The following is an 18,325-nucleotide window of genomic DNA, read 5'->3' on the forward strand; positions in this document are numbered from 1 at the left end:
GCAGGAATGACTATCCACTGGAAAAAGGACAGTCTCTTCAAAAAATGGTTCTGGGAAAATTGGACATCCACATGCAGAAGAATGAAACTAGACCACTCTCTTGCACCATACACAAAGATAAACTCAAAATGGATGAAAGATCTAAATGTGAGACAAGATTCCATCAAAATCCTAGAGGAGAACACAGGCAACACCCTTTTTGAACTCGGCCACAATAACTTCTTGCAAGATACATCCACGAAGGCAAAAGAAACAAAAGCAAAAATGAACTATTGGGACTTCATCAAGATAAGAAGCTTTTGCACAGCAAAGGATACAGTCAACAAAACTAAAAGACAACCTACAGAATGGGAGAAGATATTTGCAAATGACCTTTCAGATAATGGGCTAGTATCCAAGATCTATAAAGAACTTATGAAACTCAGCACCAAAGAAACAAACAATCCAATCATGAAATGGGCAAAAGACATGAACAGAGATCTCACAGAGGAAGACATAGACATGGCAACAAGAACATGAGAAAATGCTCCGCATCGCTGGCCATCAGGGAGATACAAATCAAAACCACAATGAGATACCACCTCACACCAGTGAGAATGTTGAACATTAACAAGACAGGAAACAACAAATGTTGGAGAGGATGAGGAGAAAGGGGAACCCTCCTGCACTGTTGGTGGGAATGTGAACTGGTGCAGCCACTCTGGAAAACTGTGTGGAGGTTCCTCAAAGAGTTAAAAATAGACCTGCCCTACGACTCAGCAGTTGCACTGCTGGGGATTTACCCCAAAGATACAGATGCAGTGAAACGCCGGGACACCAGCACCCCGATGTTTCTAGCAGCAATGTCCACAATAGCCACACTGTGGAAGGAGCCTCGGTGTCCATTGAAAGATGAATGGATGAAGAAGATGTGGTCTATGTATACAATGGAATATTACTCAGCCATTAGAAACAACAAATACCCACCATTTGCTTCGACGTGGATGGAACTGGAGGGTATTATGCTGAGTGAAATAAGTCAATCGGAGAAGGACAAACATATGGTCTCATTCATTTGGGGAATATAAAAAATAGTGAAAGGGAATAAAGGGGAAAGGAAAAAAAGTGAGTGGGAAATATCAGAGAGGGAGACAGAACATGAGAAACTCCTAACTCTGGGAAACGAACTAGGGATGGTAGAAAGGGAGGTGGGCGGGAGGTGGGGGTGACTGGGTGACAGGCACTGAGGGGGGGCACTTGATGGGATGAGCACTGGGTGTTATTCTATATGTTGGCAAATTGAACACGAATAAAAAATAAATTTAAAAAATAAATAAATATTCTTAAGACATTTATTTATTAAAACGTTCTCTGCCAAGATTTCACATTAGCTTGAAATTCAAGTCAGTCTTTACATTTCTCTACTGAGGACTCCATCTCAGTGTATGACATAAAAGCACCTCCTCCAGCAGTGAGTGTTACCAGTGTCCACACAGTGAGCAATACGGTCAGCCTCTCTTTCCTCAGGTGACCCAACTAGATGTTAATACTGCTCTGCTATAGGGTAGAAGCTCCTAACTCAAATTTATTGGAAAAGGACAGAAACTTCTGCAAAGTGCACTTTAAGAAGAGGTACTGTTTGCTCATGAAAAGAAACCAGTGAATCCTCTAAGAATAATAAAAGGGGTCATTTTACAGTTAAGCACATGATTTGGAGTGAAGAATTCGGATGTTGCTCTGCTGGTCCAGGCTGTTAATGCTCTTCTTGTTCCTCTTGTGAGCTCCCTTCATCAGGCATCACGAAGCCTTCATCTGTGGCATAGAGAATGTCCACAATCCTCTGCAATAGGGAGTTGTTTTCCCCTTTGTTCTCCTGGCAAATCAATTCAATGTTTCTCAGCTTTCCAAAGTAGAAATCTCTCTCTTTCTCCAAGTCTTTGACGGTAAGTTTCAATACATTGACCTGCTGCATCAATTCAGCTGCTTTGTCATCCCCGTTGCCCACACCAGGATTCTTTCGCACCACACCCAGGCCAGCCTTAGGGGTTGCAGTAGTTCCGTGTGTTGCAATGGACTTCTGTGGAGCTGCACTGCTAGAGCTGAGAGGTTTCTTCAGTTTGTTCAGAGCTGGAGCAACAGGGAGGGAGCCACTGCAGTTTCTTGGCCTTGTCTGGCAGCTACAGGGTCATAGTCTTTTCCATCATAGTTTGCATCAAAAAACTTCTTGAACCACTGAACAAATTAAAAATTGTCCTGAAACTTTCCTTTTACTAATTTGTCCACAGGAATTATTTTGTCAACACCCATTCTCTTAAAACCTGCTTGTAGTATTTTGAAGTTCTGGATGTATTCATGCTCTAGTTTAGCCTGGAATTTCACTTTCTTCAAGGCAATGGAGCCAGGGAACAGCATGTCCATAAACTGACAATAGGCAGCCCCTGAGCACAACTGTTCAATCTTTGTCAGATTCAGCTGCAGAGACTCATTCATCCAGGCCAGCATGTCATGTCGACTTAGGTTATCACTGGTGATGGATGTTGAGTATACGTTCACTTTGGCTCTTGGTGGGACTGTGTCCACTGCCTGTGCCTGGCTTTGGTTCTGTCTTCATTTCATTCAAACCACCCAAACTTTTTATTCTATCTTTAAAAAATATTGCTGAACCAGAACACCTGGGTGGCTCAGCGGTTGAGGGTCTGCCTTCAGCACAGGGTGTGATCCCGGGGTCTGAGATCGAGTCCCATGTGGGGCCCCTTGAGGAGAGCCTACTTCTCCCTCTGCCTAGGTCTCTGCCTCTCTCTCTCTGTGTGTCTCTTATGAATAAATAAATAAAATATTTTTAAAAATGCTAACCATATTTGTATGTTTTTGTTCACTTTTGCAAGTATATCCATGGGATAAATTCACAGGGGTGAATTGCTCAGTTGGGTATTTTTCTGACATTCAAGTCCTCCTTGACATTTTAGCAATTTAGATGACTTTATGAAAATTAGCTAATATTTTAAAGGTATTAGTGCTCTTAATATTAATTCCAAAGTCACTGTATTATAATTAACCATATATAGCTATTATCTTTGATAAGAATATCTCATTTTTTATATTATTTCTTTCCTTTTCAGCTTTGCAGGCAATTACTACTTTGGAGAAATTATTAGAAGAAGATCCAAAAGAGAATGAGCTACTTACAGATAGAGATTCACCTGTCATGCTCCTCAGTATAGCTGCCCATTTTGCTCTAGAAGTAATTCTTATGTATTTATCTACAAGATTTTTACCTCTTTTCCATTTTGAGAGACAATTAATGGAACTCTTTTAGAGGAATTTTCTACAAAGAAAAGAAATTAGTTGGTAGTTGGTGTGAGAAGTAGGATGAGAAGTTTGTTTGAGATGGAATGAATGAGAATGCTTATATGCTGATGGAAATGACCCAGTAAGAACAAAAAATTGACAGTGTGTAAGAAAAAAGAGAATTGTTAGAGCAATGTCCTTAAACAAGCGAGAGGTGATGGGCACAAGTGTATAAATTCAGGGATTGGCTTTACAAAAGAAAATGGTTAGTTCATCCATGAAAGCAGTTGAGGAATTAGAGTATGTGGTATGGTTCCTGGTGTACGAATAAATGTGGTAGTGGGAATCTGGAAGCTTTTTTCCTCACTGCTTCAGGTTTTTCAACAAAGTAGGAAACAAAGTCATTGCCTGAGAGTGAGAATGGGAGAGGAGGTGTTAGGGAGTTTGAGAAGATAAGATAAGGTGTAAACTAATCATGCAGGAAGGCAAGAAAGCAAATGACATGGTAGTGTGGGGTGCTTGCTTGCCCAGTAAGTATTAAGGCCTATTTGATGAAGTTTTAAAATAAAGAAATAGTTGTACAGGTTTTTATCCAGCCACCTTCAGCTCCATAGATATAGGCACAAAAGTCAGTAGAAAGTTGAATTTAACCAGGTTTAAGGTTTTGCTGGATGAATACAATGGAGCAAAAGAGGAGTAGCAAAATCAAGAAACAAGGAAGTGGTTATAATTAATCCCCATGGAATTTAAACTAAACATGGAGGAGGACATCAAGGGGATAAAGGACAGTGAAAAATTTGTAGCATGAATGGATTGGAGGTCTAAGTGCAGTTGAAGGATTGCTGGAGTAATAGAAAGGAGTGAATTAGAAAGGTAGGAAATAGTAGTCAATAGAATACATGAGACAGAGCAGGGTGCAGGACTAGAATGAGGAAGTGAGACACTTAAGGAAGCACTCACTTTCTGAGTCATGCAAGTGTAAAGTTGGTTCTTGCAGGAGTGGTTTTCAAGAAAATAACTTTGCAGTAGATAAGTCATCAAGAAATGAGAAGAAATGGCCTAAGAGCTGGTGGATCAGCACAATGAGGAATGGTGGGTGATACAGTCTGATGACAGGAAATTCGAAGCTAGGGATTTAGGGAGGAAAAAGGAAGAATAATTTTAAAACATCAATGAAGAACAAAAACTACACCTACTTCATCTCCAGGCCTAGGAGTAGAAGGGAGACAAAAGAAAAATTGCCACTACATGAGGGGGTTCTTTGGAAGCAATCCTTGATGGGATCTAGATTTCTATTACAGAAAGAATGTGGAGGGAACTTTCAGGGAAGAGGTTGCTCATAGAGAAGATTTTGATGATAATGAACTAAACTTCAGAGAGTGTAGTAGAAAGATTGGGGGAGTAGGGGAGAAATGGGAAAAGAGTAAACGGGGGATTTATAGAGCTTTATGGAGACTGGGGTGCTAGAAATAATCTGGAGTCTGGGGTTCTTTCGGTTACTGCTAATGAACAGGGATAAAGAGCACAGTATTAATCCTAGTGCATTCATGGCAGTGTTGGCAAGTCTATGAGTATTTATGGATAGTGAGGAGTGGGTTTCTGGGGCCAAAATGAACCTATTCTCCTTTTGTCAATGAATTGTTTCTTCATTCTACCATCTTGAATTAGCTCTTTTGATAATATAAAATGAACAAATTCAGATTTTTTTTCTTGTCCTTGAAAGGACAGGAATATAGGTAACATTTTGTAAGTATCACTTTGAGATGTAATTTAACATATTATATTTGTCTTTTTTAGAATGGACAACAAATTGTGGCAGGAAAAGCTTTGGAATATTTAGCTCAATATTCAGAAGATCCACAACAAGTCCTTACAGCTTTAAAGTAAGTAATTCATATCCTGTAGATGTGGAAGGATTTCTTGTTAATCTTAATCTTGGTCTATAAACTTTGTCAAAATAGTATTGATGTGATGTCATCAGGCCTACTATACCAATTGTTATTTTAAATTTTTTCAAGCTTTATTGAGATATAATTGACAGATAACATTGTATAAGTTTAAGGTGTATAACCTGATAATTTGATACATGCATATATTGTGAAATGGTTAACACAACAAAATTAGTTAAATTATTCATCACCTCATGAAATTACTATTTCTTTGTGTGTGGTAAGAACATTTAAGATTTAGTCTCTTCCCAACTTTCAAATATATAATACAGTCTTGTTAACTGTAGTCACCATGCTCTACATTAGATCCCCAGAACTTGTGCATCTTATAATTTGAAGTTTGTAACCTTTGACCAACATTTCCCCACTTCTTCCACACCCAGCTTCTAGCAAACACCATTCTATTCTGTTTCTATGTTTTGCTTTTTAATTCTTAAAGATTCAATACATGAGTGAGATAATACATTATGTCTTTCTTTGTCTATCTTTCCACAATGCCCTCAAAGTCCAATAATGTCACAAAAGGCAGGATTTCCTTCTTTTATATGGCTGGTTGGCTCAGTCGGTTAAACATCTGACTCTTAATTTCAGCTCTAGTCATGATCCTCAGGGCTGTGAGATCAGACTCCACATTGGGCTCTGCATTGGGTGTGGAATCTGCTTGAGATTCTCTCTCTCTGCTTCTCCCCCTACTGGTGTGCTCTCTCTCTTTCTCCTGAATAAATAAATTAAAAAATATTCCTCTGTGTGTGTACATATCAATTTTCTTTATCCATTCATCTATCAGTGGACACAAGTTGTTTCCATGTCTTGGCTATTTTGAATAATGCTGCAATGAACATGAGGGTTCAGATAGTTTTTCAAGATAGTGATTTTTTCCCTTGGATCTATACCCAAAAGTGGGATTGCTGGATCAAATGGTAGTTCTGTTTTTAATCTTTGAGGAAATTCCATACTGTTTTCCAGTGGCTGTACCAATTTAGATTCCCACTAAGAATGTTGAAGGTTTCACTCTTTCCCACATCCTCACCAAAACTTATCTGTCTTTTTGATACTGGCCATTTTAACAGGTGTAAGTCTTGATTTGCACTTCCCTGATGATTAATGATGTTCAACATCTTTTCATGTATTTGTTGACCATGCATGTCTTCTTTGGAAAAAAAATGCCTATTCAAGTCCCTTGCCCATTTTAAAATCAGATTATTTGTTTATTTTTCTTTTGAGATGTATATGCTCCTTATTTGTTTTATATAGTAATCCCTCATCAGGTACATGGTTTGCAAATATTTTGTCTTATTCTACAGGTTGCCTTTTCACTTTGTTTCCTTTGCTATGCAGAAACTTTGTGGTTTGATGTAGTCCCACTTGTTTATTTTTGCTTGTACTTTGAGTGTTGTATCCAAAAAGTCATTGTCAAAGAGTTTTTCCCCTATGTTTTCTTTTAGGAGTTTTACTGGTTTCAGGTCTTAAGTGTTTTATCCATTTCAAGTTAACTTTTGTGAGCAGTAAGAGTTAGTAGCCCAATTTCATTTTTTGTGAGTAAATATTCAGTTTTACCAGCAGAATTTATTGAAAAGACTATCTTTCCCCCATTGAGTATTCTTTGTTCTCTTCTCAAATATTAGTTAACATCGTATATACATGGTTTATACATGGGTTTATTTCTGGGATCTCTATTCTATTCTTTTAGTCTATGTTACTATTTTTGTGTTGGTACCATGCTGCTTTGATTACTATAGCTTTGCAGTATAGTTTGAAACCAGGAAGTGTGAATGTTTCCAGCTTTATTATTCTTTCTCAAGGCTGCTTTGGCTATTCAGGGTATTTTGTGTTTCCGTGATGAATTTTAGGATTTTTTTTTCTTTCTGTGAAAATTATGTTTGGAAATTTGATAGGGATGCTTAAAGTTTTTAAAAAAAGGTATCAGTTGGGGTGCCTGGGTGGATGAGTTGGTTAAGCCTCTGACTTTGGCTCAGGTCATGAACCCAGGGTCCTGGGATTAAGCCCCAAGTGGGATTTCCTGCTCAGTGAGGAGTCTGCTTCTCCCTCTCTGTCTGCCCCTCCCCCCTGCTGTGCGCACATGCTCTTTTCTCTCAAATAAATATTTTTTTAAAAGATATCAGTTGACTTGTTTTTCCCACTTTTCTCTTTCTGTGAAGGAAAATGGTTTATCAAAAGGGAACTTTTACATACAGTAGTGAGATAAAGGGTGAGGTTAGGACATGATAAACTCCTAATGATGTGACTGAGAATGTGTCAGTGGCAAATAATTGGAAATCAAAAGGATCTTATAGTGGTTCTCCTATTGGTCAACTACACTTGAGGCCATGGTTTTGAAAGGAAATGGAGTCACAGAAATAAATATCAAAGGAGTCTTGAGATACTTGCATGCCTTTGTCAGATAAATATCTAAAATCATTCAGGATAGATGGTATTTTTAAAAAAGATTTTTAGCACTTAAAACGTTATAAGCTACCTTATTTTGTCAGTTTGTTATTATGCTGTCAGATCCCCTTGAAAGAATGGTCACCTAGTTTATGTGGAACCCAAAGGCCAGTTTCATGTTCCTTAAGAAAAATATTAAGACTTGTACATCGTACCTGATGCTCTAGCAGATGACTTGGAGCAATGATATAAAGAGTGAAACTATTTAAGAATTTGTCATAAGCAGTACTTTTGTTTTTAAGTTACTTTCTTAAATTACTCTCCTAAATTACAAAATTGCATGTTTTCATTACAACCATTAAAACAATACAAAGATCTATAAGTAAAATTAAATTAGTCTCCTCTTTACCCTCTCGTTTCTCACTTTTGCCTCCCGGGATAATCAAGATTAGTAAGTTGGTAAAAATTCTTTCACATGTTTTTTCCTAAGCATCACTTTTTGTATTACTTTATCATACAGGTGTTTGTTTTGTCTAGTTTTCCCAAGAGTTTCTCAAATGCCAGAATCTGAAAACAAGTAAGTTATTTCCACAGAAATGATATATTTGCCATTAAGAAAATTATAGTAACTTTCAATATAAATCTTAAGTTGTGAGATGTACAATATGGTGAATAAAATCAATACAGGCTCTGGGGCCAATCTTCCTCGGTTCATATCCTGGCTCTGCCACTTATTAGATGTGTAACCTGGGCTTTTGTTTCCACATCTGTAAATGAGAATATAGTAGTACCTACTTTATGGGGTTGCTGTGATGACTCAATGAATAAATATGTGAAAACACTTAGAAGAGTGCCTAGCACTTGTAAGCCCTTAATAATGTTAGCTATGACTTTACTATGATATTGCATCTGTTTCCCCCCTTCTTAATATGAAACATATACAGTTATGTATCTTACTCTCCCACAGAAAAATATAACCTAGTCAGCTTGTTGATTGTGAATCTGTAGGGCTCAGTCGAAAATATTCAAATATTTTTCTTCTCAGTTTCTATGGCATAAGACATCAAGAACTTAACAATTGGTGGAAGAATTGAGTCACCAATTTTTCATTAACGAAATTCACTATCTCCTAATGATTTGAAAGAAAGCTCTATTCAAAGTCTTGATTAGGGATAACTTTCAGAGAAGTAATCACTCCTCTCTATATTCTCTATTTAGATAAAAACTCTGTAAGAGTATATCTCTATTTTGCTTTTGCTTTATATATAATGTGTATCTGGAGGTAATATGTTTTTTTCAGTTAAAGTCTTTGGGAAATATCTGTGACTTAGATAATATTGGACTGATGACTTAACTTTTTTCGTGATATGAATTTTACCCAAGCATATATTTTACCTCTTCTTCACAGGCTCTATGATACATTAGAAGGGAATGCAAACAAAGATAATGAGAAAACTGTAAATTTTAATAATGACCAAATATTTTATGATATTAACACATTAATTTTAGGCATATAATGATAATGTGGTTATGTTTTTAAAAAGAATCCTTATCTCTTAGAGACACATCCTAAAATATTTATAGATGAAATGATATGATGTCTAGAATTGGCTTCAAAACAATAGGGGAGGGAAAGGAATGGGTGGAAGTATGATTGAAATAAGATTGATAATGAGTTTAATAATTATTGAAGCTAGGTAACAGGTAAATGGGGAACCATTTGTCTATTAACATAGAAACATCTTGGAAATTTTCCACAATAAAAAGTTTAAAAATATAATGGCTGATGGCAGCTACACTTGTGGTAAGCAAAGTATACTGTATAGACTTGTCCAATCACTGTGTTGTACACCTGAAACTCATATAACATTATGCATTAACTACACTTCAATTTTCAAAATATTAAAAAGTCACTTAAATTCAGAGACTAAACATAGCTAATAGATTATAAGATTTCTTTGAGGACTAGGATTATTTGTATTTATCTTTGTATCTCTGGAACCTAGGACAGTATCTGAGACATAATAGCCACTCAGTTTATTTAAATCACTGAATATTGTGCAGCCTGGGTGGCTCAGGGGTTTAGCACTGCCTTCGGCCCAGGGTGTGATCCTGGAGACCGGGGATCAAGTCCCACGTCGGACTCCCTGTATGGAGCCTGTTTTTTCCTCTGCCTGTGTCTCTGTCTCTGTCTCTCTCTCTCTGTCTCTCATGAATAAATAAATAAAATCTTTAAAAAAAAATAAATCGCTGAATATCAATCAGTTCTTTACAAGAAGATCCTTAGTACTGGTCTTAAAAAGCACTTCATGTTCTAGTAATTGTGGCATATAGTCAAACCTCAGTCATTAAAACCAATTTGGAGAGGGAGGGGCAAGATGGCGGAAGAGTAGGGTCCCCAAGTCACCTGTCCCCACCAAATTACCTAGATAAACTTCAAATCATCCTGAAAATCTACAAATTCGGCCTGAGATTTAAAGAGAGAACAGCTGGAATGCTACAGTGAGAAGAGTTCACGCTTCTATCAAGGTAGGAAGACGGGGAAAAAAGAAATAAAGAAACAAAAGGCATCCGAGGGGGAGGGGCCCCGCGAGGAGCCGGGCTAAGGCCGGGGCCAGTGCCCCCAGGACAGGAAAGCACCATCCCGGAGAAGCAGGAGCTTCAACAATCTTCCCGGGTGGAAAGGCGCTTGCAGGGAGTTAGAGCAGGACCCCAGAAGGGCGGGGATGCCCTCAGGCTCCCTGGGACACTAACAGAGCAACTGCGCACCGGGGAGAGAGCGCCGAGCCTCCCTAAAGGGCTGCAGCGCGCATGGTGGACCGGGAGCAGCTCGGAGGGGCTTGGGCGGTGGCTCCGCGGAGAGGCTGGGAGCGCAAATCCAACAGCGCAGGCCCGGGAGCACAGGGCGCCGGGACACAGCCCAGGATCGCGCCTCCTTCTGGGACAGGCAGAGGCCAGGAGGGCCCAGGATAGCAAGGACGCTCCTGCCCCGAGCTAAGCAGATCAGCGCCCCCTCCCCCCCCCCCCCCGGGAGCCCCCAGGTCCCTGCAGCCCAAGAGCTCTGTAGCTACTGCGGGAGCTGAATCCAGGGCTCCAGAGCTGGCCGCGGCCACTGTGGTTGTTCCTCCTGGGGCCTCACGGGTAAACAACCCCCACTGAGCCCTGCACCAGGCAGGGGGCAGAGCAGCTCCCCCAAGTGCTAACGCCTGAAAATCAGCACAACAGGCCCCTCCCCCAGAAGACCAGCCAGACGGACAAGTTCCAGGGGAAGTCAAGGGACTTAAAGTATACAGAAACAGAAGATACTCCCCTGTTTGTTCTTTTTTTTTTTTTGCTTTTTGATTTCTATTTGTTTCCCCCACCCTTTTTTTCCTTTCTTTCTTTTTCCTTCTCTTATTCTTCACTTTTTCCCTTTTTTTCTTCCTTTTTTGTTTTTTCTTTTTCTCTTTTCTTTCCTTCTTTCTCTCCTATCTTTTTCTCCTTTTCCCAATACAACTTGTTTTTGGCCACTCTGCACTGAGCAAAATGACTACAAGGAAAACCTCACCTCAAAAGAAAGAATCAGAAACAGTCCTCTCTCCCACAGAGTTACAAAATCTGGATTACAATTCAATGTCAGAAAACCAATTCAGAAGCACTATTAAACAGCTACTGGTGGCTCTAGAAAAAAGCATAAAGGACTCAAGAGACTTCAGAATTTAGAGCTAATCAGGCAGAAATTAAAAATCAATTGAATGAGATGCAATCCAAACTAGAGGTCCTAACGACGAGGGTTAATGAGGTGGAAGAACCAGTGAGTGACATAGAAGACAAGTTGATGGCAAAGAGGGAAACTGAGGAAAAAGACAAACAATTAAAAGACCATGAAGATAGATTAAGGAAAATAAACGACAGCCTGAGGAAGAAAAACCTACATTTAATTGGGATTCCCAAGGGCACCGAAAGGGACAAAGGGACAGAATATGTATTTGAAGAAATCCTAGCTGAAAACTTTCCTAATCTGGGAAAGGAAACAGGCATTCAGATCCAGGAAATAGAGAGATCCCCCCCTAAAATCAATAAAAACCGTTCAACACCTCGACATTTAATAGTGAAGCTTGCAAATTCCAAAGATAAAGAGAAGATCCTTAAAGCAGCAAGAGACAAGAAATCCCTGACTTTTATGGGGAGGAGTATTAGGGTAACAGCAGACCTCTCCACAGAGACCTGGCAGGCCAGAAAGGGCTGGCAGGATATATTCAGGGTCCTAAATGAGAAGAACATGCAACCAAGAATACTTTATCCAGCAAGGCTCTCATTCAAAATGGAAGGAGAGATAAAGAGCTTCCAAGACAGGCAGCAACTGAAAGAATATGTGACCTTCAAACCAGCTCTGCAAGAAATTTTAAGGGGGACTCTTAAAATTCCCCTTTAAGAAGAAGTCCAGTGGAACAATCCACAAAAACAAGGACTGAATAGATATCATGATGACACTAAACTCATATCTCTCAATAGTAACTCTGAATGTGAACGGGCTTAATGACCCCATCAAAAGGCGCAGGGTTTCAGACTGGATAAAAAAGCAGGACCCATCCATTTGCTGTCTAAAAGAGACTCATTTTAGACAGAAGGACACCTACAGCCTGAAAATAAAAGGTTGGAGAACCATTTACCATTCGAATGGTCCTCAAAAGAAAGCAGGAGTAGCCATCCTTATATCAGATAAACTAAAATTTACCCTGAAGACTGTAGTGAGATGAAGAGGGACACTATATCATACTTAAAGGATCTATCCAACAAGAGGACTTAACAATCCTCAATATATATGCCCCGAATGTGGGAGCTGCCAAATATATCAATCAATTAATAACCAAAGTGAAGAAATACTTAGATAATAATACACTTATACTTGGTGACTTCAATCTAGCTCTTTCTATACTCGATAGGTCTTCTAAGCCCATCTCCAAAGAAACAAGAGCTTTAAATGATACACTGGACCAGATGGATTTCACAGATATCTACAGAACTTTACATCCAAACTCAACTGAATACACATTCTTCTCAAGTGCACATGGAACTTTCTCCAGAATAGACCACATACTGGGTCACAAATCGGGTCTGAACCGATACCAAAAGATTGGGATCGTCCCCTGCATATTCTCAGACCATAATGCCTTGAAATTAGAACTAAATCACAACAAGAAGTTTGGAAGGACCTCAAACACGTGGAGGTTAAGAACCATCCTGCTAAAAGATGAAAGGGTCAACCATGAAATTAAGGAAGAATTAAAAAGATTCATGGAAACTAATGAGAATGAAGATACAACCGTTCAAAATCTTTGGGATGCAGCAAAAGGAGTCCTAAGGGGGAAATACATCACAATTCAAGCATCCATTCAAAAACTGGAAAGAACTCAAATACAAAAGCTAACCTTACACATAAAGGAGCTAGAGAAAAAACAGCAAATAGATCCTACAGCCAGCAGAAGAAGAGAGTTAATAAAGATTCGAGCAGAACTCAACGAAATCGAGACCAGAAGAACTGTGGAACAGATCAACAAAACCAGGAGTTGGTTCTTTGAAAGAATTAATAAGATAGATAAACCGTTAGCCAGCCTTATTAAAAAGAAGAGAGAGAAGACTCAAATTAATAAAATCATGAATGAGAAAGGAGAGATCACTATCAACACCAAGGAAATACAAATGATTTTAAAAACATATTATGAACAGCTATACGCCAATAAATTAGGCAGTCTAGAAGAAATGGACGCATTCCTGGAAAGCTACAAACTACCAAAACTGGAACAGGAAGAAATAGAAAACCTGAACAGGCCAATAACCAGGGAGGAAATTGAAGCAGTCATCAAAAACCTCCCAAGACACAAAAGTCCAGGGACAGATGGCTTCTCAGGGGAATTCTATCAAACGTTTAAAGAAGAAACCATACCTATTCTACTAAAGCTGTTTGGAAAGATAGAAAGAGATGGAGTACTTCCAAATTCATTCTATGAGGCCAGCATCACCTTAATTCCAAAACCAAAGACCCCACCAAAAAGGAGAATTACAGACCAATATCCTTGATGAACACGGATGCAAAAATTCTCAACAAGAAACTAGCCAATAGAATCCAAGAGTACATTAAGAAAATTATTCACCATGACCAAGTAGGATTTATCCCCGGGACACAAGGCTGGTTCAGCACTCCTAAAACAATCAATGTGATTCATCATATCAGCAAGAGAAAAACCAAGAACCATATGATCCTCTCATTAGATGCAGAGAAAGCATTTGACAAAATACAGCATCCATTCCTGATCAAAACTCTTCAGAGTGTAGGGATAGAGGGAGCATTCCTCGACATCTTAAAAGCCATCTACGAAAAGCCCACAGCAAATATCATTCTCAATGGGGAGGCACTGGGAGCCTTTCCCCTAAGATCAGGAACAAGACAGGGATGTCCACTCTCACCACTGCTATTCAACATAGTACTGGAAGCCCTAGCCTCAGTAATCAGACAACAAAAAGACATTAAAGGCATTCAAATTGGCAAAGAAGAAGTCAAACTCTCCCTCTTCGCCGATGACATGATACTCTACATAGAAAACCCAAAAGCCTCCACCCCAAGATTGCTAGAACTCATACAGCAATTTGGTAGCGTGGCAGGATACAAAATCAATGCCCAGAAATCAGTGGCATTTCTATACACTAACAATGAGACTGAAGAAAGAGAAATTAAGGAGTCAATCCCATTTACAATTGCACCCAAAAGCATAAGATACCTAGGAATAAACCTCACCAAAGAAGTAAAGGATCTATACCCTAGAAACTATAGAACACTTCTGAAAGAAATTGAGGAAGACACAAAGAGATGGAAAAATATTCCATGCTCATGGATTGGCAGAATTAATATTGTGAAAATGTCAATGTTACCCAGGGCAATTTACACGTTTAATGCAATCCCTATCCAAATACCATGGACTTTCTTCAGAGAGTTAGAACAAATTATTTTAAGATTTGCGTGGAATCAGAAAAGACCCCGAATAGCCAGGGGAATTTTAAAAAAGAAAACCATATCTGGGGGCATCACAATGCCAGATTTCAGGTTGTACTACAAAGCTGTGGTCATCAAGGCAGTGTGGTACTGGCACAAAAATATACACATAGATCAATGGAACAGAATAGAGAACCCAGAAGTGGACCCTGAACTTTATGGTCAACTAATATTCAATAAAGGAGGAAAGACTATCCATTGGAAGAAAGACAGTCTCTTCAATAAATGGTGCTGGGAAAATTGGACCATTCTTTTACACCATACACAAAGATAAACTCAAAATGGATGAAAGATCTAAATGTGAGACAAGATTCCATCAAAATCCTAGAGGAGAACACAGGCAATACCCTTTTTGAACTTGGCCACAGTAATTTCTTGCAAGATACATCCACGAAGGCAAAAGAAACAAAAGCAAAAATGAACTATTGGGACTTCATCAAGATAAGAAGCTTTTGCACAGCAAAGGATACAGTCAACAAAACTAAAAGACAACCTACAGAATGGGAGAAGATATTTGCAAATGGCGTATCAGATAAAGGGCTAGTATCCATGATCTATAAAGAACTTATGAAACTCAGCACCAAAGAAACAAACAATCCAATCATGAAATGGGCAAAAGACATGAACAGAAATCTCACAGAGGAAGACATAGACATGGCCAACATGCATATGAGAAAATGCTATGCATCACTTGCCATCAGGGAAATACAAATCAAAACCACAATGAGATACCACCTCACACCAGTGAGAATGGGGAAAATTAACAAGGCAGGAAACCACAAATGTTGGAGAGGATGTGGAGAAACGGGAACCCTCTTGCACTGTTGGTGGGAATGTGAACTGGTGCAGCCACTCTGGAAAACTGTGTGGAGGTTCCTCAAAGAGTTAAAAATAGACCTGCCCTACGACCCAGCAATTGCACTGCTTGAGATTTATCCCAAAGATACAGATGCAGTGAAACGCCGGGACACCTGCACCCCGATGTTTCTAGCAGCAATGTCCACAATAGCCAGACTGTGGAAGGAGCCTCGGTGTCCATCGAAAGATGATTGGATAATGAAGATGTGGTTTATGTATACAATGGAATATTACTCAGCCATTAGAAACGACAAATACCCACCATTTGCTTCAACGTGGCTGGATCTGGAGGGTATTATGCTGAGTGAAGTAAGTCAATCAGAAAAGGACAAACATTATATGTTCTCATTCATTTGGGGAATATAAATAATACTGAAAGGGAATATAAGGGAAGGGAGAAGAAATGTGTGGGAAATATCAGAAAGGGAGACAGAACATGAAGACTCCTAACTCTGGGAAACGAACTAGGGGTGGTGGAAGTGGAGGAGGGCGGGGGTGGGGGTGACTGGGTGACAGGCACTGAGGGGGGTACTTGACGGGATGAGCACTGGGTGTTATTCTGTATGTTGGTAAATTGAACACCAATAAAAAATAAATTTATTATACAATAAATAAAATAAATAAAATAAAACCAATTTGGAAATGGGGAATGGAAAGGAATACTGTTTAAATTATTGATAAATTACAGAATAGTTTAAAATATACTTTGATTGTTTCCAAGTAAATATAGTCATAAAGAACATCTGCTAACAGTTTTTTGCAGATAGTAGTCAGGACCTTATTTAACAAACATTAATTTTTTTAAAGCCCAATTTAGTGGAAGAGTCACAGAATTAAGTTCCAGTTTGTTATTTCACTAACTCCAGTTCACATTAGACAACAACTTGTTTAACTTCTCTTAGCTTTATTTTCTTCATCTGTTAAATTAAAAAAGCTAGACTGAATAATTTTTAAAGTTCCTTTCTCTTTAAAAATCCCATGGTTTTCATTAAGCGATATCTACCCAAGTATTATAGTAGCTCATGTGCTAAAAAAATTTAAAGCTATTTGTTTCTTAAATAGACTATATACATCCCTTTTCAGGTCTTCATATTTATTTATACTATTCTTTTACATTAATGGGCCCTTACTAGATTATTTTATACAGTTACTGAATTAAATAAGTGAAGAAGTCAACTTTAGATGAGCTGAAATTCAAATCTGTAAAGTTTAAGAAGTTATTTTATGTAAACCAGACTTCTAATATTTATCTCTGAGAGAGTTGCTACTTTTCCTGAAGCACAGTCTTTATTATAAAATACTAGAGATCCTCATGATAAGGCCAGTCTCAGAGTATACTCTACTTCCTGTTAACTTCCTTAGTTGAGCTGGCCAGTACTTACATTCCATTCTTTTGTTTAATAAGATGGCATATTTTCCTCTGTTAAAATTTATATACCCCTTAAAGAAGTTTGACAAAGGGTCAAGAGACCTGTGTAGTAGTCCTGAAATTGTCGTTAATTGCATGGCATTGGACACATCATCCCCCATTTCCAGATCTGTTTCCTCATCTGTAAAATGAAGGGTCTGGACTGGATAAGTGTTTTTTTAAATATATTCCTCAGAACCCTGGAAATTCTGTGGCACTGCCTCAGGGACTTCAGGAAGGTGAGGCTTTAGGCCTCTACCCACCACTGATTGAAACAGAGCAGCTAAAGTTCTAATTTATTAGATTTTCATAGAAGTTTATTTGGAACAAGTGTTCTAATTCCTCTTCAAAAAAAAAAAAGCTTGAAAATCACAAAAATCACTGTCTGCTCTCAGATTCAAAGACCCTGTAATATAAAACCTTATCAGCCATTGAAATCCTTTGCTGAGAGTAGGAGTAAAAGGGGAAGAGAGAAAAAATGTGAGAGCACTGGGGAATGAGGAACAGTATCCTATACTGAGGAAAAATGTTGAAATGATAGGTTGGAGCCTTGACCAATAAACCACAATTTTGCATTGTCTTTGTGTAGCTCTCTTGGGGTCTCATTTTGATACTTCCCTGTAGTAAATAAAGCTTTGAAACAGTAGGATAACACTCTTTTCTTCTTATTTTTTTAGAAAGAAAGAAATGGATAGACTTTTGACTTGCTTGAATACAGGTAAATATTTTCAGTCCTACATCTTGCTTCTATCTTCTATTAAATTCTCCAAGTATATGACTCAGACAGACTTTGTGTTTGAGTTAAGCTTCATGCTTTTATTAATGTTTGCCATAGCAATCTACTTTAGTTTCTCTATTCCCAAGCAGAGAAAAGTTTGTGATCACTAACATTCATCTCCAAATGTGATTTTAGCTCTTTTTATTCCAATTTATTTTAAAGATATTTCCTTCCTTCCATCCTTCCTTCTGTCTATCCTTATTGCTACTTGATCCTAACCTAGAACAGGTGAAAAAGGATCATCATTCAAGCTAACATCCTAGCCACATCAAAATTTTTTTGCCAACTCTGTGCTTTCTTACCCAGTGTCCCTTTTGCCTAACAGCTCTTCCTATTTCCACTACCCAAGTACCTATTTTCTTATGTCCAAAACATCTTAGAAACTCTATGGTATTTATTACAATAGTTCAATTTTATACCTCAAATACGTTTCACTAAGGTGTTAAATGTAGCAAAGTGGCTTAGAAACCAAAGCTTTTAAACTTGGCTGGTTGGTATTCTTACCTTTCAGAAAGGTATGTGGTTCTGTAATAAATGTCTTGTGATGATGATAGCATGTCCTGGTTCTTTAATGTGCTTGCTGTGGGAGCTCAGTATTATGCCAATTTATACCCTTCTAGTTCTCAATCTCCATTTCAGTATTCTTAATG

General features: G+C 38.5%; 1 protein-coding gene and 1 pseudogene across 7 annotated transcripts in view; one reads left to right on the forward strand and one right to left on the reverse strand.

Moving 5' to 3' along the window:
• Positions 1-18,325, forward strand: part of TEX11 (testis expressed 11) — a 311,406-nt gene that overhangs the window by 189,706 nt on the left and 103,375 nt on the right. For all 7 annotated transcript variants that reach the window (XM_072816896.1, XM_072816892.1, XM_072816891.1 and 4 more), the window contains 4 exons: positions 3,099-3,220; positions 5,065-5,150; positions 8,122-8,178; positions 17,575-17,615. In XM_072816896.1, coding sequence (XP_072672997.1) covers positions 3,099-3,220; positions 5,065-5,150; positions 8,122-8,178; positions 17,575-17,615 — 306 coding nt within the window. The remainder of the gene's footprint in view (positions 1-3,098; positions 3,221-5,064; positions 5,151-8,121; positions 8,179-17,574; positions 17,616-18,325) is intronic.
• On the reverse strand, positions 1,733-2,922 carry LOC140627817 (microtubule-associated protein RP/EB family member 1 pseudogene; annotated as a pseudogene).

This window comes from Canis lupus, chromosome X (assembly GCF_048164855.1).
Source record: "Canis lupus baileyi chromosome X, mCanLup2.hap1, whole genome shotgun sequence".
Taxonomy (NCBI): domain Eukaryota; kingdom Metazoa; phylum Chordata; class Mammalia; order Carnivora; family Canidae; genus Canis; species Canis lupus.